Source organism: Monodon monoceros, unplaced genomic scaffold (genome assembly GCF_005190385.1).
Source record: "Monodon monoceros isolate NGI ecotype Baffin Bay Population unplaced genomic scaffold, NGI_Narwhal_1 Super_Scaffold_9, whole genome shotgun sequence".
NCBI classification, from domain to species: domain Eukaryota; kingdom Metazoa; phylum Chordata; class Mammalia; order Artiodactyla; family Monodontidae; genus Monodon; species Monodon monoceros.
This window is the reverse complement of record NW_021703786.1, coordinates 17,769,205-17,794,074: the sequence shown is the minus strand read 5'-3', so window position 1 is coordinate 17,794,074 and position 24,870 is coordinate 17,769,205. Positions and strand designations below refer to the sequence as shown.

At 51.7% G+C, this 24,870-nt stretch overlaps 1 protein-coding gene across 2 annotated transcripts in view; it reads left to right on the top strand.

The window, feature by feature from the left end:
* ACLY (ATP citrate lyase) overlaps window positions 1–24,870 on the top strand; it is a 42,401-nt gene that overhangs the window by 12,940 nt on the left and 4,591 nt on the right. The window contains exons 10-24 of one of the 2 annotated variants that reach the window (XM_029211517.1): window positions 306–367; window positions 2,187–2,304; window positions 4,306–4,460; window positions 4,911–5,001; window positions 6,088–6,117; window positions 9,249–9,390; window positions 9,675–9,843; window positions 11,582–11,686; window positions 12,873–13,069; window positions 15,531–15,612; window positions 16,310–16,420; window positions 20,268–20,395; window positions 20,990–21,083; window positions 23,120–23,274; window positions 24,615–24,765. In XM_029211517.1, coding sequence (XP_029067350.1) covers window positions 306–367; window positions 2,187–2,304; window positions 4,306–4,460; window positions 4,911–5,001; window positions 6,088–6,117; window positions 9,249–9,390; window positions 9,675–9,843; window positions 11,582–11,686; window positions 12,873–13,069; window positions 15,531–15,612; window positions 16,310–16,420; window positions 20,268–20,395; window positions 20,990–21,083; window positions 23,120–23,274; window positions 24,615–24,765 — 1,790 coding nt within the window. The remainder of the gene's footprint in view (window positions 1–305; window positions 368–2,186; window positions 2,305–4,305; window positions 4,461–4,910; window positions 5,002–6,087; window positions 6,118–9,248; window positions 9,391–9,674; window positions 9,844–11,581; window positions 11,687–12,872; window positions 13,070–15,530; window positions 15,613–16,309; window positions 16,421–20,267; window positions 20,396–20,989; window positions 21,084–23,119; window positions 23,275–24,614; window positions 24,766–24,870) is intronic. The other variant, XM_029211518.1, reaches the window with a different exon arrangement.

Below are 24,870 nucleotides of genomic sequence, written 5' to 3'. Positions count from 1 at the left end.
GGCCCGGGTTTGATCTCTGGTCAGGAAGTAGGATCCCACAAGCTGCACGACGCAGCCAGAAAAAGAAATTGAGGTTTTCTGGGCTTGGATCAGCCGCCTGCTTGGTGGCATAGGTTATGGAGAGTTGAGCTGACGACACTGAACAGGCATCAGGAGAGACCAGCTTGCTCCCCCCGCCTCTGCACTGGTATCTCCTAACAGCTGGGGGACGCTCACTCAGGAGAGAGCACTCTCTCAGTTGGATTTCTATGATGCCCAAGTCTACCTTTCTAACCTTTTTTTGACTTCTCTTGCTCCAAACCCAGGCAAGATCCTCATTATCGGAGGCAGCATCGCCAACTTCACCAATGTGGCCGCCACATTCAAGGTAACCAGCTGCAGGGGAACGTGGGTGGGTTGGGAGCAGGGAAGGGAAGTTTCTGCGCAAGTAGGTTTGAGACAGAAGCAGGTTCCCATGAGTTACCCAGTCCGGGGGAGGGGCTTTTGACCTAGGGGTGCACAAGACACTGGGATGGATCTGGATCCGAACCTGTGTGTCTCTGGCCAAGCAGCCGACCCTCGCTGGGCCATAATTCTCCCATCTGAAGTGTGGGGAGAAGGGGAATTTCTGTCTTCCCCCCTTTCAGGACCAATTCTTCTAAAACTGGCTTGACTGATCTCATTTCCAACACTCCGTTGTAAGACTCTGGGTTCTCTGCACCTCCCAGCGTTTCTGTTTCCCAACCATCTGCCCCTTCTCCAAAAGGTTGGCATGAGGAAGTGTCTGATGCCCTGGGGCTCCTGCTCTTCCAGCCAGAGGCCCGTCAGCCTGGGTCCCTGTGCACAAGTCAGGGGCGTGGGCCCCAGTTTAAAGAAAGTGTGACTGCCGGTCAAGAAGGATGACAGCTAACGTGTCTCGAGACTCCTCCCCTTCAAGGGGGCCGCCTCAGGAGGCCACTTATCCCATCCTGTCAGGTGCTCACTGAAGCCCTTCAAAAGAGTGTCTTCCATCTGGTAGTTCCACATAAGCTTTGAAAATAATGCATAGGGCTTCCCTGGTGGCGCAGTGGTTGAGAGTCCGCCTGCCGATGCAGGGGACGCGGGTTCGTGTCCCGGTCCGGGAAGATCCCACATGCCGCGGAGCAACTAAGCCCGTGTGCCATGGCCGCTGAGCTTGCGCGTCCGGAGCCTGTGCTCCGCAACGGGAGAGGCCTGCGTACCGCAAAAAAAAAAAAAAAAAAAGAAAAGAAAGAAAGAAAATAATGCATAAATAAATGTCAGTCTTGAAAGTCTGAGCTCTCGAGAAGGAGGGGACCAGGCCTCGCCAGTCCTGCCTAAAACAGGTCCCTAATTGGACCTGATTCAACAAACAAATCTGACACAGGTGAATCTCGACAGCTTTGTTTTGACTTCTGAGCAGCCTGTAATAAAGGCAGTGCTGTCGATAAGGGCGGTTATGTCTGGAGCAGGAACTGTGTGTAGAGCTTCCCGTGAAATGCCATGAGCGACAGAACTTAGACTCAGTAAACTTGCCCTCCATCTGGAGAGACAAAACTGGTCCACACCTGTACATGCTCCCACGTTTCCAAAGTTGATACCCGTTGCAATGCTTTTCCCCCAAATCACTTGAAGAAGCTTTTGTAGGACTTTGACATTTAAGTAGACAATGTCCTGATCACCCTGACAACTCTTGCATAGGACCTCGGTATAGAGTTTCCCCCAAAATTGCAATAAGAGAACAAGAACGACTATAGATTGGGATAAGAGAGACCAGCAAAGCCCCACTGGCGTTGGAGGCCCAGCACCCCGCGCATCGAGGGGTGTCACCGCTAGGTGCCCCATGTTCTCACCTCAGCACCATTAACAGTGGTTGCTTGTCCTAGGCCTTTGGGTCACTTGTGTGTGCAACACGTGTAAAATTCTTGAGTGCCAGGGCCTGCCGTGCTTTGTGAGAAGCCGCCCTGTTTTTTTCGTTTTGTTTTGTTTCTGGCTGTGCCGCACGGCTTGTGGAATCTCAGTTCCTCGACCAGGGATTGAACCTGGGCCGCGGCAGTGAAGGCGCTGAATCCTAACCACTGGACCACCAGGGAACTCCCAGCAGCCCTTGTAATCTACGCCCTGGGACATTTGTTTCCCATGGTTATAAATGCTTGCTTTATGGCTGCGTTCATTCTACTCACATGTCTGTTGTCCCTTGGTGCTTCCAGGGCATCGTGAGAGCGATTCGAGATTACCAGGGCCCCCTGAAGGAGCACGAGGTCACGATCTTTGTCCGAAGAGGTGGCCCCAACTACCAGGAGGGCTTACGGGTGATGGGAGAAGTCGGTAAGATGGGGAACCTTTTCTGTCTCTCCCACCCTGAGTGTCACGCCTCCTTGGGATTCCTGCAAGAGTCAGTCTTCCAGTGCCTCCGTGCCCTCCCCTCCGCCTCTGGAGGTGCAGCTTGCTTCTGCTGCTGTTCTGTGTCCTCCTGACACAGAGCACCTGACCGAAACCTAAACTCAATGGGCAGGAAGGCATTTTCATTCAGCTGTTCACTTAACAAATAATTGTGGAAGGCCTGCTGTGTGCCGGGCCCTGTGCTGAACCCTGGGGTCACAGCCACGTGCGACAGATGACGGGCAGCAAGCCCTCGTGCCGTTGAGAACAGTGACTGCAGTGTCAGGCGGCATGAAGGAAGACGAGCAGGGGGAAGGGGCGGGACATCTGTGCCTCTAGCATCTGTGGGAGGGGACAGGGCAGTTTTAAATGAGGCAATCCGAGAACGCTTGACCAGAAAGGTGGCATCTGAGCAGAGACCTGGAGGAGGGAGCAGTCAGTGGTGACTGTCTGCCGAGGAAAGGGCAAGTCCCAAGGCCCTGGGGTAGGATCAGCTGGGAGGGCTGAGGGACTGGGGTCGGGAGAGCGAAGGCAGGGAGTCCGGGGATGGAGGCAGGGAGTCCGGGGATGGAGGCAGAGAGGCCGAGGGAGCAGATACGCGCGGGGCTAGAACAGGTCCCGTGGGCACTTGGCTGTGACCCTGGCAGCTGCTGGAAGACTGAGCAGAGGAGTGACACCATTTGACTTAGGTTTGAGAAGGTTGTTTAGGCTGCTGGGTGGAGACAAGACCAGAGGGCAGCCAGGTCGAAGCAGGGGGACCACCTAGGAGGCTGCAGCAGCCTCTAGGGCAGAGTGGTGGCCTGGACTGGGGGGCGGAGGAGGGAGACAGTGGTAAGTGTCCAGGCCCCGACTGCTGGTGACCTGGATGGCGGGAGGGGTCTGGTAATTGATAGAACTGGAGGGAGTTGCCCCTCGCTGAGCTGAGGATAGAGAGGATGTGGGTCCATTTTTTTTTCCTTTCTTCCTTCTGCATTTTGGGCATCTCCTGCAGGCTCCTGAGACCTCAGACTCAGAGCCATCAAGAACTTGGGGACCATGCGACATCAGTGAGGACTAAGAGTGGGTCTCCCTGAGTTGACCTGATGGAACCAGCAGCTTTGGTCTTGAGTGCAGCGCTGCCCCGTTGCTAAGAGCAGTTATGTGTGGGGCGGGGGGGGTGAGGATATGAGACACTCCTGCTCGGTGATCATGCCCTCTAACTGGAGAGACAGAACCTTTCCACTTTCCCATTTTCCCAAATCTGATATCCATGGCAAACACTAACCCACCTAGGTCACTTGAAGTGGTACCAAGTCCTAGTTTTCACCTGAAAGTGTGGACCTGCCATGGACGTAGCCCTCGGAACAGCACAGTGAATGTTACTCAGTCATGCCTGGGACGTTCAACTCACGGGACAATGAACAAGTAAACAGCGGCTGGAACAAGAGGCTGTTTGGTGGGGATCTACAGGCAGGGCGGTGTGGAGGGGAGCGACTGTCAAGGTCAGAGAAGGCCTTTCCCAAGAGGTGGCACTTGAGCTGAGCTGAGTGACAGCCAGGTGACAGCTCCATGCAGAGGAAGGAACAGGGCCAGAGCCCTGGGGAAAGGAGCCCGGCTGTTGAGGAACAGAGGCCGGGCCTGGGTGGCTGCAGCGTGCTGGCCACGGGTGACAAATCTGGAGGGGGTCGGAGAGCCGGGGAACGTGAGGAGCGCAGGCTCTCATGCTGCCTGTGGTCACTGGAGTGTGTCTGTAAGGCTCTTTCTTGCTCTTATTGGCAGGTAACCTTTACAGAGTTTTGTTTGATGGTGAAGATAACGACCACCAACTTCTCCTGGGATAATTGGTCTTGCACAGAAAGCGCCAGACATCGGGCGGGCTCTAAAGCGGCCTTGCCAGAGTCATGTGGCCTTCCTTGCAAGGCACTTATTAGGAGACTTGAACCATGGATGCTTTTCCGTCCCTCACAGGGAAGACCACTGGGATCCCCATCCATGTGTTTGGCACTGAGACTCACATGACGGCCATTGTGGGCATGGCCCTGGGCCATCGGCCCATCCCCAATCAGCCACCCACAGCGGCCCACACTGCAAACTTCCTCCTCAACGCCAGCGGGAGCACGTCGGTAGGTGCCAGTCTTCCTCTGCTGTAAAGCCTGCAGGGTCATCTTTGTCGCCCTTCATATCCCATCCCATCCTGGGCACGGTCCCCAGCTTTTTGGGGGCACTGGGGAGGTATGGGGAGAAGGTAGTATGTGGTTGGTTTCTGTATCTCTGCCAGTTTTTTCTGCCCTATCAAGGTAGTGTAATGGAAAGACCAGGGATTTTTTAATCAGACCTGAGTTCAAGGGAGGGACCTTGGTGGGTATCGCCAAGAACCTCAGTTTGCTCACCTGTAGCTTGGGGACAATACTAATTCCTATCTCAGAGGCTTGTTAAATAGTTCTTTTGGAAGCAGCTTGTAGAGAACAGAGCTGTGCATAGTTCTTGTTACCCGAGTTCTTTGGGGCCTTAGTGACCGGTAGCTTTTTTTCCAGCTGTTCCCTGCGACTGTTTCTCTCTCCTTGTCCCCCCAGACTCCAGCCCCTAGCAGGACGGCGTCTTTTTCTGAGTCCAGGGCTGATGAAGTGGCACCTGCAAAGAAGGCCAAGCCCGCCATGCCACTAGGTAACTCTCAGCAGTTTCAGGACCCACCTGTCCCCCTTCCCTTCCTGGGCCCCGCTGGGCCAGCAGAGGTGGATGGAAAGCGGTTTGGGCTTTGCTTTTGGGCATGGTGCATGGGATGGGAACAGACACGAGGAAGTGGTGGCTGGAGCCTTCCGCGTGGGCTCTCCTGGTGCTGAGGGCCCACGCTGCGCCTGGGTCACCCCACTCCCCATTGTCTTCCCCTCCGCCCCCTTCTGTGGGGTGTGTGAGCTGGGCAGGGAGGCTGCGGAGGAGACAGGGTTACAGAAATACCAGGTGGGGGCAGGGTCCCTCAGACTCTCCTCCTGAGTGGACGGCAGGAGCCCAAAGCTCAGAACGGCAGAGAACTCCCGCGCCCACGCCCCCAACCATCCTGGGGCTCTTACCAGGACATTCCCTTCCGGTGAGCCCACCGCAAGGGCGCACATTGTCTCCCAGCCCGTCTGTGCTTTGCCTGCTCGTCTGTCCCTCCTGTGATTCATGAGAGACATGATCCCTGCCAGCCAGCTCTTGCGACCAGCACTAGGTAACCTGTGTTAGTTACCGCTGGGCTGACATGGCCTGTGTGGCCTCTTCTTGGGACGGACGGAGCGTGCTTAAGGCATCTTGTGAAATAGTGACACTGGCTCCAGGCACTCAAGATTGGAAGCCGCCGCCCTGCAGTGCCCAAACCGGCAGCTTTGTCCACAGCACAGAATGACAGGTCCAGTCCCTCGGCCTAATCACCTCGTTGTGCTTCATGGGGACAAAACAGGTCAAGAGGGTGGGGCCAGGCCTGCTGTCCCTCTGGAGGGCCTGGGCCTTTGGTGCTCAGCACACCCTCCAAGCCTTGGTGCTTTTGCTCCTCTCTGTGCTCTGTGGTCCTTCTCCCCTTCTTGCCTCCACTCTGCTGATCGGGGGTCTCTCTTCTGTTGGCCTTGCTCCTGTCTGTTGTGAATAGACAAGAGACGGTGAGCACAGCAGCCCTGCAAGGCTTGTCCATGGACCCCTCCCTGTTCTCACCCGCTCCCTCCAAAGCCTCCAGCCATCAGCGGGTCACTCAGTTGCCTTGGTCATTTTCTTTGACAGATTCAGTCCCAGGTCCAAGATCCCTGCAAGGTAGGATGCCCCCAGCTCCGCGTGTGGCTTGTTAGCCGGTTACAGTCTTACGGTGTGCTTTGTCTCCCCGTCCCCGGTGGGTTGCAGTGTTGTCTGGTATACTTTCTGTCCCTGCCTTGGTGTGGCCTGCCCCAAGTCCTAGTCTTCGCTCTCCTTTCTTTCCCACCCCTGCTTATTTCACACCCCCGCTTTCCTTGCCGTGGGGCTGTGACTCCATACGTGGGAGGGGGTGGAGAGCGCAGGACGGGCAAGAGCCAGGCCCACAGCCTTGGGCAGTGGGTGGAGCCGAGGAGGGAGGGTCCTCCTGGGAAAGAGGGAGCCATGGAAACTGAAGGGGGCGTGGCAGAGCCAGCGGGCCAGGAGGGGAGCCACTGACCACCTGATTTTCATCTACATCCCATGATGTCCTCGTTTTCTTTTCCCACCTCAGCCTCACCACCGCTGACTTCAGCCCAGACTCCCAGCACCAGGGACAAGTTTAGATTTCTCTGGGATTTGGGTGGAAGACAGAATGGAGAAGGAGAGAGAGAGACCCGGAAGGGTGTGCAGTAAATCTGGAGGAGGGACTGGGCTTTGTCTGGTGTGTGAGGTCACTGTTCAGCAGGGACATTTTCTGTGTGTGTTCACACAAACTTGTACACGTTCATCTGTTGACCGAGGTGAATAGGTGAATCAGTTCAAAGCGTCAGCGCCTTCATTTACCTTTTTGACATTGACAGCTGTGAGAGATCCCCCGCTCTGGGGAAGGGGAGTTTCTGGTGAAGGGGGGTTTCGTAATGATGACCTCTGACTCCTTGCTGAGAAGAGGAAAGGGGTAACTAGGCAAGGTCAAGTAGCCCTTCCCGCCTTAACCTCTGGCAGCCTCCGCTGTTACCTAAAAGACCAGACCTGAGGCTGAGCCCTGCGCAGAAGGACAGAAGGAACGGGGGCAGACTCTCAGTGAGAGCTCTTGGCTGTGGAGGGTGGAGGTGGGGTTTAGTCTTACTGTCCTGGGCGGTGCTGAGACGTGGGAGAGGAAGGATGGCGGTGGATCAGGAAGGGAGGGTAGATTGGGCCAGGACAGCAGAGCCAGTGGAGGAGCCTGGTGGGGGCTTAGCCCCGGAGCACAGGTTCTCTCTGGGGCCTCCATCTGTGCTGCTGCGGGGCTGAGGATTGCCACCTTCAGCTTTGCCTTCTCTGTGCTCTGAGAGCTCCAGTTCTGCCCCCCGTTCGAGCTGGAAGTGCGGGTGGGTTCGTAGAGATTCCAGGCCTTGTCCTGATTTCTGTAGCCTCTCGGGTGGACAGATGGGTGTATGTGCACTTGCGTGCATGCTGACTCTTGGGGATGTGGGCTCCCCGAGGATGGGGAGTGGTGGGGCCGTGCTGGCTTTATATCCCTCCTCAGTTGCACAGTTGAGCTGCATCTCAGCTTAGGACAGAATCCTGGCTCTGATGCTAGATGACCTTCAATCTTCGTCATTTGGCAACTCTGGCCTTCAGTTTTCTGGGACTGGAAAGTGAGGGAACTGGATTAGGTGGCCTCCCTTGTTCTGTGATCGCACGTCTCATTGGAACCCAGATGGGTCCAGGGCACAGTAAATCCCGGGTGTTTGCACCAGCAGGAGCCTTCTGTCATGAGAAGCTTATGGCTGTGATGGAAGAGGCAAGCCTGCGTAGGGATGAGAATCTTACATGCCTTGGGAAACTGGTCTCTTTTAGCCAAGCCTGTGCTAGTACAGTAGGTTAATTAATACCAATGCCCCTGAGCTCTCTGCGTTATTTTCCTTGGGGGAGCTGAGAACGTCCCCTGTGGGCTACTTTTCTCCAGCAGAAAGCAGGAGGGTCAGGTGACCTGCCTGTCTGGGGCGACAGCTCAGGAGGAATGCACTTCCGCCAGCTCTTGTTGTTCCCCTCACCCCTTTCCTGACGCCCCTTTCCTGCCGGCCTGTCCAAGAGCATTGTTCTGAGCAGGAAAGAGCCACCTGGGAGGAGGCTGTGGGGAGAAGGTCAGGTGGAAGGTCAGTTAGGATCAGGGTACAGCAGACCCCTTCATTGGACCTACGCTGACCTAGAATCAAGAGGATTCAAATCCTGTCCCGAGCTGGCTTATGTCCAAATTCACAGGTGATAAGGATTGTTGGGGAGCTGTTTGAAGTCTTGTGGTAGACAACAGGGTCCTACTGTATAGCACAGGGAACTATATTCAGTGTCCTTTTATAAACCATAGTGGAAAAGAATATAGAAAAGAATATATAGAAGTATAACTGAGCCACTTTGCTGTACAGCAGAAATTAATACAACATTGTAAATCAACTATACTTCAATTTTAAAAAGTCCAAGGGACTTCCCTGGTGGTCCAGTGGTTAAGACTCCATGCTTCCTAAGTCAGAAAGAGAAAAACAAATATCGTATGTTAACGCATGTATGTGGAACCTAGAAAAATGGTACAGATGAACCTGTTTGCAGGGCAGAAATAGAGACACAGATGTAGAGAACAAACGTATGGACACCAAGGGGGGAAAGCAGCGGCGGGGTGGTGGCGGGATGAATTGGGAGATTGGGATTGACATGTATACACTAATATGTATAAAATAGATAACTAACAAGAACCTGCTGTATAACAAATAAATAAAATTAAAAATTAAAAAAAAAATGAAAAAACAAAAAGACTCCGTGCTTCCACTGCAGGGGGTACAGGTTCAATCAATCCCTGGTTGGGGAACTAAGATCCTGCATGCCCACGCCCCCGAAAAAAAATAAAGTTTAAAAAAACAAAAAACTTTCTCGGTCACCCAAATTGCGAGAGCTTAACATTTTTTTCTGGTGACTTTAAAAATAATTGATCAAGCCCTCATTTGCATATACATACCTTTCCTGTGAAGTTGAGCAGGTCCTGTAGGAATTCTGCTGTCTGTTCCCTGCTGAGCCCTTTGCCAGCCAGGCAGGTTCCCTCAGTTCATTTTGCGCTCTCTGCCACCTCTTTCCAGAAGAAATCTAGGCGCCTCCTCCCCCACGTTCTCAGAGTTCCGTCTTCTTGACATTCCTTTGCAGTTTTGACGCCTCGCCCTCGCGGGACGTGGGGCGTGGAGGGGTCTGGCAGGCAGCCCCCGGGGGTGTGTTCTGGGTGTACTCGCTCTGTCTCTGCCCCCCAGGAAAGAGCGCCACCCTCTTCAGCTGCCATACCAAGGCCATCGTGTGGGGCATGCAGACCCGGGCCGTGCAGGGCATGCTGGACTTTGACTACGTCTGCTCCCGCGACGAGCCCTCGGTGGCTGCCATGGTCTACCCTTTCACGTGAGTCGCGCACGGCAGGGAGGCTGGACACGGCCACCGAGCGGGATGTCCTCATCCCATCTCCTCCAGCAGCAGCACAGAGCTGGGCGAGCCCTGGATTGTCCCCTTTGCCCGAGAAGCATCTGCCCACCCCAGACGGGGCGGTCGATGTTCCTGGGGGATCTTTTTCCCCCACAGACTAAACTCTTTGAAGGCAGACCCTGCCTTTCCGCTTTCCGGGTGAAGCCCCTCCCGAGCCCTGGCAGGTTAAGAGTGTCCTGACCCCTCCTCTGCCTTCCTCACAGCGGGGACCACAAACAGAAGTTTTACTGGGGTCACAAGGAGATCCTGATCCCCGTCTTCAAGAACATGGCTGATGCCATGAAGAAGCACCCGGAGGTGGATGTGCTGATCAGCTTTGCCTCCCTGCGCTCAGCCTATGACAGCACCATCGAGACCATGAATCACGCACAGGTAGCTCACTGCGCCCTGGGACGGGAGGCAGGGGCACCCTGAATGGCGTCCGCTGCGACAAAGGCCTTGGGACTCGGGACTGGCCAGTGATTTGGGGGATGGTGGTTGGAGACCTGATCTTCAGGAGGCAAGGTGGTCACCAAGGGCTGGTGGGCTGCTTACCCGGGCTGGCAGAGAGTCAGTCCGGGGTCGTCTGCCTCCACCAGGTCCTCTCTGTGCTGAGACTGGCTTTCAAAACAGGATCAAAAGCACTTTTTTTACTTATTGTAAAATTGTTACGTATTTATTATAGAAAAGAATTAAATGCTGATAGTAAGAAGAAGAGGGTAAATACCTCAGGTCTCATTTCCCAGAAATATGGTTGCTGACGTTTGAGTACATCCTTATTCACACCTTTTTCTAGGTTTGAGCAAATGGAATAACGCTGTATCTATTTTATAATCCTTCAGCGACTCTTTCCACGTCAATACTTACCAGCGACATCATTTTTGCTTTTTCAAGTCTCATGATGAGCATATATCCTTAATTGTTTCCCCAGCGTAAAACTGCTACATCAGAATGCGCAGATTTGAAAGCCTTTGATCCATCCTGCCCAGGGGCCCTCCAGAAAAGTCCAGAACTGGGGATGTAAACTCCCATCACTAGTTTGAGAATGCCTGTTTCTCTGTACCCTTGCCAACACTGAACGCTTGGACGTAAAGGACGTATATACTTGACAAAATGATAGGCACTCTATTTAATTTGCATATCTTTGATTATTAACTAAGATGAGCTTCGAAAATATGTATTGGCCATTTGCATTCTGTGACATGGCCTCACCTCCTTTTTCTCTGTTGAGGTGTTTATCTTTTTTCTTACTGATTTGTAAGAGCCCTTAGGGATTAAGATACTGACTTTTCTGTTCAAAATTATTGTCCGATCCCAGACTGGCTTACTTCAGTTTATGACTGGAGTAAACTTGTTTTGATATCTCGATGAAGCAAAAAAGAAAACACACCTGCTAAAAATGAGTGGCTTTTCTAGTTTAGAACAGAGGTTGGTGAACTACAGTGCAAGGGCCAAACCCAGCCCCCTGCCTATTGTAAATAAAGTTTTATTGGAACACAGCCGTGCTCACTCATTTACATATTGTCCGTGGCTGCTTCTATGCTGCAGAGGCAAAATTTAGTCGTTACCACAGAGACCACATGACCAACAGACCCCAAAACACTATCTGGTCCTTTATAGAAAAAGTTTGCCTTGGATATTTCCCACCCCCCCACCCCCACCCCCTCTGGCTTCTCCCTCAGCCCACTCTCTGGTCCAAGTGTGGAAGCAGCTTGTTTCTATCAAGGTTTTGTCCTGTGGGGATGTAGAGTCAGAGCCTCAGAGGGCACAGCAGGGATAGCCCTAGATAGCTGCTTTATGATCCGGCACCTGGACAGGTGGGAAACAGGTGGGGCTGAGTCTCATGAGTTTTTGGATAGGTGAGAATATAACAGTTTTGACTACAGCAAGTTTTCAGAAACATTTGTTCCACTTGGTTACTGACTCACTGTGGTGTTAACCAATGGAGCGCAGTTTTGGGTGCCTCTCTTTGTGGGGAGGGTTGAATGAGCAGGGTAGGAACAGAGGCCTGTGGGAAGAAGGGGGTGCATATTGTTATCATTACTCCTGGGAGATGGGTTCTGGAATGGTCACTGCCTCGACATCTCAGATGGTGAAATGATAACGGGAAGGGACTATCCTCGTGCCCTAGATCCGGACCATCGCCATCATAGCTGAAGGCATCCCCGAGGCCCTCACGAGGAAGCTGATCAAGAAGGCAGAGCAGAAGGGAGTGACCATCATTGGACCTGCCACCGTGAGCGTCCCTTCCACTTCTGGGCCCGTAGGAAGCTCATTGCTGACTCTTCTGTCTCCCATCTAGTTTGAAAAGATTGAGAGTACCTGTTGAAAGTCAGGCTGTCCATTTCCAGTTAAATATTTTTTTCTGGCTGTGCCTTGCGGCCTACAGGATCCTAGTGCCCCAACCAGGAATCGAGCCCAGGCCCTGGCAGTGGAAGTGCTGAGTCCTAACCACTGGACCGCAAGGGAATTCCCTGTCCGCTTCTAGTTAATTTTTTAAAGGGCTCTCTCCGCAGACCATATCACCTTTACAGTTTTTTCGAGGGGCTAACAAGATTTTTTTAAGTGTCCACCCTCAGACAACCATAGCATGGTCTTTGATTATTCCTTCAACTGTAAACCAAAGAAAAATCTACCTAGGGACCTTACTTTTGACCCAAAGGCCTTTACATAAGAAAAAATGGCCCCGTGAATGTTTTTTTGTTTTTGTTGTTTGTTTTTATTTAGTTGTTGCCTTAAAAATTTGGCTGAAGCTAAGAATTTTTTTTAACATCTTTATTGGAGTATACTTGCTTTACAATGGTGTGTTTCTGCTGTTTCACAAAGTGAATCAGCTGTACGTATACATATATCCCCATATCCCCTCCCTCTTGCATCTCCCTCCCACCCTCCCTATCCCACCCCTCTAGGTGGACACAAAGCACCGAGCTGATCTCCCTGTGCTATGCGGCTGCTTCCCACTAGCTGTCTGTTTTACATTTAGTAGTGTATATATGTCCATGCCACTCTCTCACTTCGTCCCAGCTTACCCTTCCCCCTCCCCATGTCCTCAAGTGTAAGCTTTTTGAGCTAAGCAAGGGACCTTTCATCTTGGAGACAGAGGGTGATCTTGAGCAGAGGTGCACACTTGCATCAGACACTTTTACTGGGTGCTGTTGCCCTTTTGGAGCAGAAGAGGCGACCTAACCCTGAGTGTACACCTCCAAATCTGCAGTCGTAAGCCACGTTTTACCAATAAGGCTCCCTTTTTTCTGTGTGATGTCTCTTGATGGGGAGAAGAGAGTCTTCCTCAGCAGGAACCCCGACATGCAGGTGCTGGCCAGGGTGGGCTGGGCAGGTAATCCCGGGCTCTGTGACCACCCCCTGAGCTCTATGGTCAATCAGCCCGCCCTCCTCCCTGACCGCGGTTTCCGCCCCTGCAGGTTGGTGGCATCAAGCCCGGGTGCTTTAAGATCGGGAACACGGGCGGGATGCTGGACAACATCCTGGCCTCCAAGCTGTACCGCCCCGGCAGCGTGGCCTATGTCTCGCGTTCGGGCGGCATGTCCAACGAGCTCAACAATATCATCTCTCGGACCACGGATGGCGTCTACGAGGGCGTGGCCATCGGCGGGGACAGGTGATCAGCTGAGGGACAGGGCTCTAAGTCCTCTATCTCTGCTCACCGCCCACCGCTGAGCTCCATGCACACAGGGATGTTGCTTAAGTCCATAAAGTGGGGCATCTCTTCTCTGTCTCAGGACCAACATGAGCATAAGATCAGAAAATACATAGAAAAACACAGGAAGGTGTTTTAAAAGGTGTTCGGGCTTTGCGGGTAATTCCCTTTGTTGTCTGAGCTGTGGCCGGAGGGTGGCAGCAGGGTGCGGTGCTTAGAAGGGCTCATTTTGAAATCAGACCCTGGGGGTTCAAATCCCAGTTTCCCTGTTTGGGGGGGCGGGGTGGGGGCAATCCTGGGCAGGTTTCCAACCCTCCCTAGACCGCCATCATCCTTACGTAGCAAACGGGTAAGGTCATAATCTCTACCTCCTGGGGTTGTTGGAGGATTAAATGAGACTAACACAGGGCCTGGTGCTTAATTAGTACTCAGTGCTAGTTGTAGTTAATAAGAGTGAAAGGAAAAACTGTTCCTTTACTCACTACCATACTCATACTTCTGGCCACAAATGTGGCCAGATTTTCCCACACCAAGCAGTTCTCTGATTCTCTGCAGATAGCAACTGGAGGTCCTACAATTCAGTTCAATTCTGACACTCTACTTCAAGATGGCATCATAGCGCCAGGTCCCACAGGTTCAGGGCTCAGTCCCATAGGAGTGCCCCCAACTTCATATGTCAGTCACAAGTCCAGCCCTCTGGTACTTCTGACCACCGGCTATAAATCAGAGGCTCCCATGACCCCCTCCTCGAGTTCGATAATTTGCTAGAAGGGCTCACAGAACTCAGGAAAACTTTGCTCACTAGCTTACCGGCTTATTACAAAAGGATGCAACTCAGGAACAGCCAGATGGAAGAGGTGCATAGGGCAAGGCATGTTGGGTGCGAGGAGCTTCCCCGCCTTCTCAGGTGAACACACCGCAGGAGCCCTCCAAGAGTTGCCTCATGAGAACAAAAGACACTCCTATCATCCCCATGACTAAGGAAATTACAAAGTTTTTAGGAGGGCTGCGTCAGGAACCGGTGTCAAAGACCAAATATCAGAACAAACGATGCTCCTAGCACCCCTGGTCACTCAGGAGATTACAAGGGTTTTCAGAGCTCCGTGTCAGTAACTGGGAGCAGAGACATGCACATATTTCTTATTGTTTCACAGGTAGTGTCCTCGTTATTTTTGTTAGTAAGAACAGTAATCAGTAGGTCATCAGTTGAGTAATGTCTTAGAGCAATGCCTGGCACTTACTGCCGTAATAAATGTTAGCCATTACTGTTTACCGTTCCCACTGCTGTCACTACTGCAACTGCTCGGCTCAGAAAGCAAAAGGTGTTGGGAGAGTGAGTCACCTTGTCAAGCCTTTCTGGCTCCGCCAAGTCATTTCACATGGAACAACTGCGTGAGAAGGGACTTTCACTGAGGTCTTCAGGGAGGTGGTCTTGGGACCTCTAGTCCCCAGGTGCTCCCTGACAAAAGGCTCTGGGTCAGACGAGTCCGGGCACTGCTGCCAGTTATACCGTCCTCTTGGGATTTAAATGCCCCTGAGCATATCAGAAGCACTCGAAGATCTACAAGGACCTTGTAGTTCTGAAGCCTACTTGGCCTTAAACAACTCTTTTGCAAACTCATGTGACAGTAGAAAATTTAAAAAAATATTTTGGCTTATACATAGACCTTCTGGCAGTCGCTTAGGATATAGCTTGGTACATTGTATTAATTATCTTTTGCTTTGTATGGAAAAAGTCACCCCAAAACAAAGTGGCTACAAACAACAATAAACGTGTATCCTCCTGGTTCTTGTGCGGTAGGATTCAGGGCTCAGTTGCGTAGTTCTGGCAGGTGGGCTCTCTATTGAGGCGGTCAGATGTGGCACGCTGGAGGTGGCCCATCCACGTGGCTGGCAGGTGGTTCTTCTCTGTGGGCTTCTGCACAGGCTGCTGAGAGTCCTCAAGACTTGGCGGCTGGCTTCCCCTAGAGCGAGCGATTCAGGGGAGAGCGCTGGCCAGAAGCAATTTTTTTATGACCCCGCCTTGGAAGTCAATGTTACAGAATGACTTCCTCCATATTTTGTTCCTTAGAAGCTAATCATTAAACTCGACCCAAATTCAGGAGGAGAGGCATGAGTTTCCACGTTTTTCAAAGAACTTGTGGACATATTTTAAAATCACCCCACATGTGCTCTCGAGGCATCTCTTACTGCCGTATGAACTCCTCTGGGCTCACTACTTCCTCTTCCTTCCCTTCCCTTGTGCCCCATTTACTACCTCCCCCTCCCCCATTATTCCTAAGGCATCTCTGGCCCCTCACTGGGCATCCACACCCACAAAAAACCCCACAGTGTTCTTAGTACAGGTGTGCTTCCCACACCGGTACACACACCTCACCTCACCGACTCTCCTGATCATGAATATCCTCCCTGCTCTCACCAGGTACCCCGGCTCAACGTTCATGGATCATGTGTTACGTTACCAGGACACTCCAGGAGTCAAAATGATTGTGGTTCTTGGAGAGGTGAGTTATTTTTAAAAAATGGTTTTACAGCGGAGATTGACACAACATCGTAAATCAGCTATACTTCAATTAAAAAAGAAAAGGTTACTTGATTGTTAAAGTAAAAAAAAATTTTTTTCTGATTATAAAAGTAACGATGATTTTAGTTTTTAAAAAATTCACGCATTTTGGTTATCTGTAACTGAAAGTGACAGTCCCTGGTAATCCTACTCCCTAGACACTGGGGCTTAGAGGCTGCCACTGTTAACACTGCCGTGTTTGTTCCTAGGAGAGAAGTTCTTGCCTCTCGGTGGCACAAGATATTTCAGTGCCAGCAGAGGAGAAGCTTTCACTGGCTGGCCCCAGTCTGTCCCTGGTGGGCAGTGGATAGCTGGAGTCAAAGAGCCTCTCTTACTTGTGCCCCTGATCTGGTCTGGTCCTAAATTATCTCATACCCTTAGATCAGGAAAGGGGAGTTCCGGGGACTCTCCGAGGATACCCACTGCCCTTTAAAAATTCCTCCTTGCATCTAATCTCAATCTTCCAGGCCAAAGCCCATGTCCCCTCATTTTCTAGCCAAGTTCTAACTCGGGACACCTGATGACCTTGGCCCCTACCTGATGTGGGACAGATTTCCTGCTGCATTGCTGCTCTAGGTGCAATTCAGAATGGGCTCCACTGACTTGGGGGCTTTTTCTTGTTCCCTGTTCTCTGGCAGATAGGAGGCACAGAGGAATATAAGATCTGCCGGGGCATCAAGGAGGGCCGCATCACCAAGCCCGTGGTCTCCTGGTGCATCGGGACCTGTGCCACCATGTTCTCCTCCGAGGTATAGCCATGACAGGTACCTGCTGGGCAGGGAGGCCGAGAGAGGGGGCGTCTGCGGGGAGCCGTGTGGTCGTCTTATGAAGCAGCTGGTTCCTTCGATAAACGTTTATTACCTGCTTGGTTCCTACAAGGTCCAGCTGGGGCCCTGCTCTCTAGAAGCTAAAATCCAGTTGGAAGAGACAAACTCATAGCCAGATTAAGGCCAGAACAAGGCTCTGAGTCCCTTCTCAGAGTAGGAGCAATTTACTGCCTGGAGGAGTTGAGGTGGCTTCCTGGAGAAGATGAACCGCTCCTTAAGGAATAAGGAGGAGTTTGCTGAGCGAGAGGGAGGCCTGGGAGGGAGAGGACACACCCTAGGCTCAGAGCTGGGGAGGGCAGTGGTGGGAAGTTCTGCACGCGGAGAAGCTGTAGAAGAAAACCTCTGTGTGTGTTAACATGACCGGATGCCTGTGACAGTGCCTGTGGGCAGAAGTAAGTACAGCCTGTAGTGGATGTTAGATAGAAAAGCTCTGAGCTGTCGGACTCCTGCTGGGAGGGATCGGCCAGACCTCAGCCCCTGTGGTCCAGCTTAGACAATCCTCTATCTCGAAGATGGCCCACCCGGTGAGGATGAAACCGAGGAAACAACCACCTGTCACCCATCAGTTCATCAGTAGCTGAGCAGGCTCTGAGTGTAAGGCCTTGACCTCTGCTCTGTGTATATGAAATAAAACTTGGCCATCAAGGATTCCTGCAGCAATGATAATCCCTACGCTTAAACCCTCAATTCTTCGAGTTAGCCTGTCACCCTATCCTTTCCCCCTGGATGGCTTGCCTTTCCCCTTCAGAGTCCTGCCCACCTCCAAGTGGCAGTATTTTGTCCGGTTGTAAAATGCACCTCTCTTTTGAACCAGCAGTTCCATTCCTGCAAATTTACTCTGTGGGTCTGCGTGCAAAAATATTTCAAGGTATGTGTACAAGGATGCTCACTGCAGTGTTGTGATGGCAAGAAAAGGAAACACCCTAAATGCTGGTCGGGAGGGGACTGTGTCCTCATGGCACGGTCACGTAATTGGAAACCAAGCAGGAGAAGAATGAGGTGGATTTTGAGATGTCGACATAGAGTTCAGGTTATGTTGACTCTAAGAAGGGGCAGGGTGCGATAAATGCTTATCATAGGATCCATCTGGTGTAACTATGAACTGTGTACGTGTGTGTATCTGTTTTCTAAGTAAGTGAAACGGGAGGGAGCGGGTCACAGAATCCTGCCCATCGTCCAGGGCTGAGCTCCACTCTCACAGGCTTGAGAATCAGCTCTTGGTGGATCTGTGTGACTGGGGCAAGTCGTTTAGCCTCTCTGTACCTCAGTTTCCTGAGCTGTAAAAAGGGGATGATTCGGGATTGTTGCCTGACTTACATAAGAAGGTAATTGTAAAGGTCTGCCACATACAGGTCTTAGCAAATACTCATTTCCATTCTTCAACACACCTGTTCCATGAAGCTCTTCCTGATTCTCTTTCTTCACGGCTGCTCTCCCCTCCACCACAACAGCCAAAAATAATTCCCCCCTTCCCTCCAGGGTTTCTCTTCACCAGCTCTGCTTTACAAGAGCCCCCCACCTCCCCACTCCCATTATGCTGAGGGCACCTCCTAGAGGGCAAGGACCCTGCTCTTCTGTTTCTGGCCAGGTGCTCATCATCTCCCCGTGGGTAGGGCAGGTCCTCAAGGTGTTTTACTTTTGCTTTTTGATTCGTTTTTTTAACAACTTTCTTTGTGTAGTTTCAAGGATATACAAATGTAGAATAGTACCTTGACAGGCCAGCTAGTAAGTGCTTTTTGATTTCTTGAACAGGTCATATGACCTTGCAGAGCTTTCTGCCCTATAGAGGAGGTGAGATAGGTAACATCCTCTGTTCAGTGCCTCGGGGAAACTGAACTGAGAACTGGGCTATGGGGGTAGAGACAAGGGGACAGTGGTAAGGTGGCATTTTCACACAACACTGGTCCTGTAGCAGTGGTCCCCAAAACAAAAGCAAACAGCGGGAAGCTTCTGTAAATTATGAACATGCAATATCATCTCTCTCCCTTCTAAAAGCTTTAGTGTTAGCTTTGAGAAACCTGAGTTACACTTGCTCAACTTCCTTGGACACAGTGTTTTCTAAGTTTATGTGAGTACGGAACCTCCTTCCCACCCCGTCCACCCATGCAGATTAAATCCTACAAAGAAGGCATTGGGAACCCACTTTGAAGCATGTGTCTTCAAGCCTCGCTAACTGGAGCAGCGGCTCCTAACCTTTTCAACACTTCAGCCCCTTTTGTTCTATGTCGTGCTAAAGAGCACGGTGAGAGGCCACATTGCCTTGTTCAAATGCTACCACGTACTACCTGTGTGACTTTGGGCAAGTGACTCTACCCCTCTGTGCTTCCATTTCCTTGTTGAGAGGAAACAGTCGTAGCTACTGAATGATGACATTTGTAAAGCTCTTAGAAAAGTGCCTGGACACAGTGTTATTTAAACAGGGAAGGTATTGTTATGATTACCCACCACACCTGCCCTAATCAGGGTTTTATACCACGTTTCATTAGGTTAATTCCTTTTCCTTGTTGCTTAATCAGAGACAACAGGTAACACGTAGCTCTTCTGATTGGTTTTCTCTTCCCTCTCACTCCCCATAACCAGTTACCCCTCCATATTCTATTGTGTTTATAGTTTAATCTTAGTTCATGCTCAGGTGGAAGGGGCAATCGCTAATTGGCTCCCTGTGATTGTTGCTAAGTAGGAATACAGTACAGGCCAAATGGTGCAAAATCTGACTTTTTTTTTTGCGGTACGCGGGCCTCTCACTGCTGCAGCCTCTCCCGTTGCGGAGCACAGGCTCCGGACGCGCAGGCTCAGCGGCCATGGCTCACGGGCCCAGCCGCTTCACGGCACGTGGGATCCTCCCAGACCGGGGCACGAACCCGTGTCCCCTGCATCGGCAGGCGGACTCTCAACCACTGCACCACCAGGGAAGCCCAAAATCTGACTTTTTAAAAGAAGCTGGAAATTTGTTGTTGTTGTTGTTAATTAATTTATTTACTTGTTTTTGGCTGCGTTGGGTACTCGTTGCTGCACACAGACTTTCTCTAGTTGCGGCGAACGGGGGCTACTCTTCGTGGCGGTGCGCGGGCTTCTCATTGTGGTGGCTTCTCCTGTTGCTGGTCATGGGCACTAGGCGCGCGGGCTTCAGTAGTTGTGGCACGCAGGCTCAGTAGCTGTGGCGCACGGGCTTAGTTGTTCTGCGGCATGTGGGATCTTCCTGGACCAGGGCTCGAACCCGTGTCCCCTGCATCGGCAGGCGGACTCTCAACCACTGCGCCACCAGGGAAGCCCCATTTGTATTTTTAATGATACCTTCTGGTGTTCTGTTTTGCTTAATAAGGGCACATCCTTTATACAAAGTATGCGCAGGACAGTCAGATCATGCCTATAAGCTCAGCTTAGCTAAGGTTGGCGGTTTGTAACTTCTCACAGTTGCTCGAAACTAATGGCTGTTCTCTGTCTCCCTACCCCCACCCCAACAAGTGCCCCACGGGAAGCCAGATGAAGGTGTTTGTGGAGTTGGGCGCCAGGCTTGGTGTCCTGGCTGTAGTGCACCAGCTGTGTGACCTTGAGTAAGCCCTTGAACTGCTTGCTGCCTCAGGTTCTCATCTGTGAATGAGAGTCAGCCATCGTGCCTATTTAGTGAGCCTTCTGGAGGCTTGAAGTGATCCACGTAGAGCACTGAGTGGGGTCCGGCCTATAATCAGTGCCGATGGTCCATGGAGCCTTTGTCCTCTCTTTCGGGGGATTAACAGGCCTGGTAAAGCCGTTCTCCTTTGCCTTCCAGGTACAGTTCGGCCACGCTGGAGCTTGTGCCAACCAGGCTTCTGAAACTGCAGTAGCCAAAAACCAGGCTTTGAAGGAGGCTGGAGTGTTTGTGCCCCGGAGCTTCGATGAGCTTGGAGAGATCATCCAGTACGCGGAGCTGGTGGAGCATGCCACCTCCCTGTCCCTTTCCCATTCCCTCCCGAGGACAGCACCCTCTCCAAAATATAGGTGTCTGATATTCCTGGACCCTCTCAGGTGTCTAAGGCAGCTCTACGGATGGTGCAAAATCCTTTCTTTTTGGCTTTCATTTTGTTTTGTTTCTAGAAGCAGCAGTTACGTGCTGTTCAGACTGGTGTTAAAAACATTCGGTTTCTGAGCCTACCTAGTTGGCGGGCCATAAATGAGAGAAGGGCATAGAAACATTAGAAAATGTCATCTCAAACCAATTGATAAAGAGCTGCTAGATAAGCTATTGTCTCTTCCCGTTCCTTCCCTCTGGCCTTCCATGGCCTCCAGATTCTCAGCCTTCTCTAAAGCCCCATTCAGAGACGGTGGGGCAGGCCTTGGCTAGAACCTGTTTTCGTTTAGTTCTCGGGAATCCACCTGGTAACTGCCGACAGGAGGGGATACAGAGCTGGGAAACTCTGGGGTAAGAGGGAGGAGCGTTCGTGGGGCAGCTTAAAGAGCCCAGAAGAATAAAATCCACATGGTCTTTTCTTCTCCCCTTCCCCTGCCTTCCAGGTCCGTATACGAGGATCTCGTGGCCAGAGGGGTCATCATACCTGCTCAGGAGGTGCCGCCTCCGACGGTGCCCATGGACTACTCTTGGGCCAGGGTAGGTGCCACGTGTGTCCCTGACTGTGTGGGCAAGGTGCACTGGAGCTTGTGAGGTGGCCCCTTTTGACCAGCAGGTGAAACAAATGCAGGGCCCAGGAGGGCAAGGGGCGGCGTGTATCCCCCACAGCTGTGTGGCCTGACCTGGGAACGGGGGCTGGGGACAGACGATGTCCTCTAGAGCTGTTTGCACCTGCTAATAGATTTCAGGCTACTTGTCTAAGGCGGGGGCATAGATAAAGAGCAAATTTTCTTATATACAAGAACTCTTAGAAATCAATTTTTTAGAAAAAACAATTTATAAATCACTTATTTTTGGCTGCGTTGGGTCTTCGTTGCTGCACGCGGGCTTTCTCTAATTGCGGCGAGCGGGGGCTACTCTTCGTTGCAGTGCGCGAGCTTCTCATTGCGGTGGCTTCTCTTGTGGAGCACAGGCTCTAGGCGCACGGGCTTCAGTAGTTGTGGCACACGGGCTCAGTAGTTGTGGCTCGTGGGCTCTAGAGCGCAGGCTCAGTAGTTGTGGCTCGCGGGCTCTAGAGCACAGGCTTAGTAGCTGTGGCACACGGGCTTACTTGCTCTACAGCATGTGGGATCTTCCTGGACCAGGGATGGAACCCGTGTCCCCTGCACTGACAGGTGGATTCTTAACCACTGTGCCACCAGGGAAGTCCCTAGAAAATCAATTTTTAAAAGACCAGTACCCATTAGAAAAATGGATAGGAGATGTCCTTTCAACATAAAGAGATGCTCAACTTCACTCTATAAAAAAACCAAAGTAGAAGCTGTGACACCAATTTTGCTCTACAGGTCAGCAAAGAAAAAAAAAAACGGTTCTCTGATACGTTGTTTGTATGGGCGTGAGGAGGCTGCTACATTCATTCATTGGTGGCGAGAGTGGAATTGACACAGCCTTTGTGAAAGGCAGTTGGGTAATGTCAATCCAATTTAACAGCACTCCTACCTTATGGCCCGGCCGTTCCAAGTCTGGAAAGCTCCTTCAAGGAAATGCTTGCGTACACACACTTGTTCAAGAATATTTTTCTAGTTGATGGTCATCAGTGGAGGAATGGCCAACCTGTAGGATTGTCATACGAGGGGATACTCTACAGTAGTTAAAAGGAATGAACTAGATCTACATATGTGCTGACATGTGCAGAGCTCAGATTCATTGAGTGACCAGCACATTATAGGACAGTATTTATATTATGATTATGAAAAATGTAGGTACTCAAAACACCGTTGTCTCTTCTCCACGTGTCTATGCGTGTAAATAAAAGTGGAGAAAGAAAGGTCCAGAAAGATGTCCACTAAACTAAGAAACACGAAGGCAGAAAACCAAGATGGGGTGGAGGTCAAAGGCAACATGATTGTAGCTGTTCTAGTGTGGATCTTTAAAAAGGAGGATGTATTCATGTTGCTTCTATTAAAACATAACTTAAAAGCATGTCTTAAGTTCACAAGGGATAATTGAAGAAATGGGCTTGGACAGAGTTAGCTGATGCTACCCCTGTTGTGCCCCAACTCTGGAAACGGAGGATTCAGGAGCTCAGTCCCCTCCCCCAGGGAAAGGACGTGTTGAGGGGATTCCCCATTTTCCCAGCCATGCTCCTCATTGTTTTGCTGGGGGACTGGTAGCTGTGTGTAGAGTATTTTAAAAATCGTCCCTTGGGATTCATTCTTCCATTTCTTAGCCAGGCGACCTGGGGCTGGTTACTCTGTTTGTGAGGTTAAAATGAACCCCTGGATTTCAACAGCTTAGCGAACTGCCTGGGCCCGCAAACGCTTGGTAAAGACCAGCAACAGTGCCCAGGCTGAGTGGGTGCCATGGCGTGACTGCTCCTATTTTCTATGCCCCACATGATCTAATAAAAGGGCTTTTGCGTTTCCTTCTTGGGAGGACTTTGAGAGCCGTTGCTTGGCCGCCAGAATTTGAGACCTGCCTGGGACACTGGTTCTGGGCACAGACAGTGGGGCTGTTGTGGGAAAATCTCTGTGGTCACCACAGCCCTGCTTGCCTCTGCCCCCATCTCTGCTCAGGAGCTGGGCTTGATCCGCAAACCTGCCTCGTTCATGACCAGCATCTGTGATGAGCGAGGACAGGAGCTCATCTACGCGGGCATGCCCATCACTGAGGTCTTCAAGGAGGAGATGGGCATCGGCGGGGTCCTCGGCCTCCTCTGGTTCCAGAAAAGGTGAGGCGTGGAGGGCAGAAGATGGCAGGGCCCCGTGACTCAGAGTTAATTTTCTTCCCCTGACAAGGGAGTGGGAGTGGGCAGCCTTGGGGACCATGTCCAGGTCCACTCTTTATGGCCACAGATCAATTGAAAGGTCAGAGAAAAGAGATAAAGGCTGTTCCTAGGTCTTCCAAGGACAGAAAGGCCAGCCTTAACCAAGAGAAGTAGAAAGCAATGACCTCATCAGGGATCTTGGATCAGCCCCTTTCCCATGGGAACTTTTAAAGAAACGGGCCAGAGTTGAATGCAGGCCTCTTTGAGAGAAAGGTAGGGGTTAGCAAAGCAGGTCTAGAGGCGTCCAGGAGCTTAAGGAGTGCAGGCCTGCTGGAGTTGCTGAACCGGCACAGTTAAAGTACCTTGTATTGTGTCCTGTGTAAATTTGTGTCTCATCAGCCTGCATGGAGAGAAAAATTGGTTTTCTCTGCAGCTCCCAAGCTTAGCCCTCCCCTGGGACTGACAGTTGGGCAGGGAGGCCGATGAATACATGTTCACAGAGCCCTGGCTTGGAGCGGCTCTGGGCAGAAAGCCAGGTGGAAGTCTTGGTTTGTGTCCTGCCCTCACCTGAAGAGAGACGGGTCTCGGTCCTGCTTTGGACCCTTCCTGGGCAAAGTTCAAGGGTTATAACACCCGAGCAGGTTTTACTGTGTGTGCTCTTGCGTCCCCACGGCTCCAGACTTTGGTTTTTGTTTGTTTTTTGGGATTGTTTTGGCTGCACCGCTCAGCATGTGGGATCTTGTTTTTTGGGGGGTTTTTTGACTGCGCCGCACGGCTTGCAGGATCTTAGTTCCCCGACCAGGGATTGAACCCGTGCCCTCGGCAGTGAAAGCGTGGAGTCCTAACCACTGGACCGCCGGGGAAGTCCCCAGACTTCGTTCTTAATCATCAGCTGGGAGGTTGATCGCTGTGCGCTGTGGAAGGGACAGGGGTCGCACCTCCTCTCTGTCTGGCACGTGGACAGTAGTAACCACAAAAACGTCGCATCCTGTCACAGCAACTCAGGCTGAAAACTGCCTAAAGAAGAGATTTCAAACCCTGCTTGCTGACCTCAGTTCTAAAAGCAGTATTTGATCTGGGCAGCATCCAGAGCCACTCAGGAATCAGAGGGTGCTGCCCTGGAGTTGTAAGATAGTATTAGGCCTGGATTGGGAGGTTGCTGCCTTCCTTGAGTTTGAGTGACTTGTTCAAGGAGACGGGAGCCAGGAGCACCGTGGCCTTGTCAGCGTATCTCCCGTTCAGCCTCTTGCCTTTGTTCCAGCTCTCCTGTCCTCTCCCCTTTACTCCTTTACGCCCCCCTCCAGGTTGCCCAAGTACTCCTGCCAGTTCATTGAGATGTGCCTGATGGTGACGGCTGATCACGGGCCAGCCGTCTCTGGGGCTCACAACACCATCATCTGTGCTCGGGCCGGGAAGGACCTGGTTTCCAGCCTCACCTCGGGACTGCTCACCATCGTGAGTACCGTCATCCTGGGAGGTGAACAGCAGGGACACCAGGCTTTAGCATCATGCCGCTTGGCTGCAGCGGGGTCGTAGAGGGAGCCGTGGAGTGTGACACCC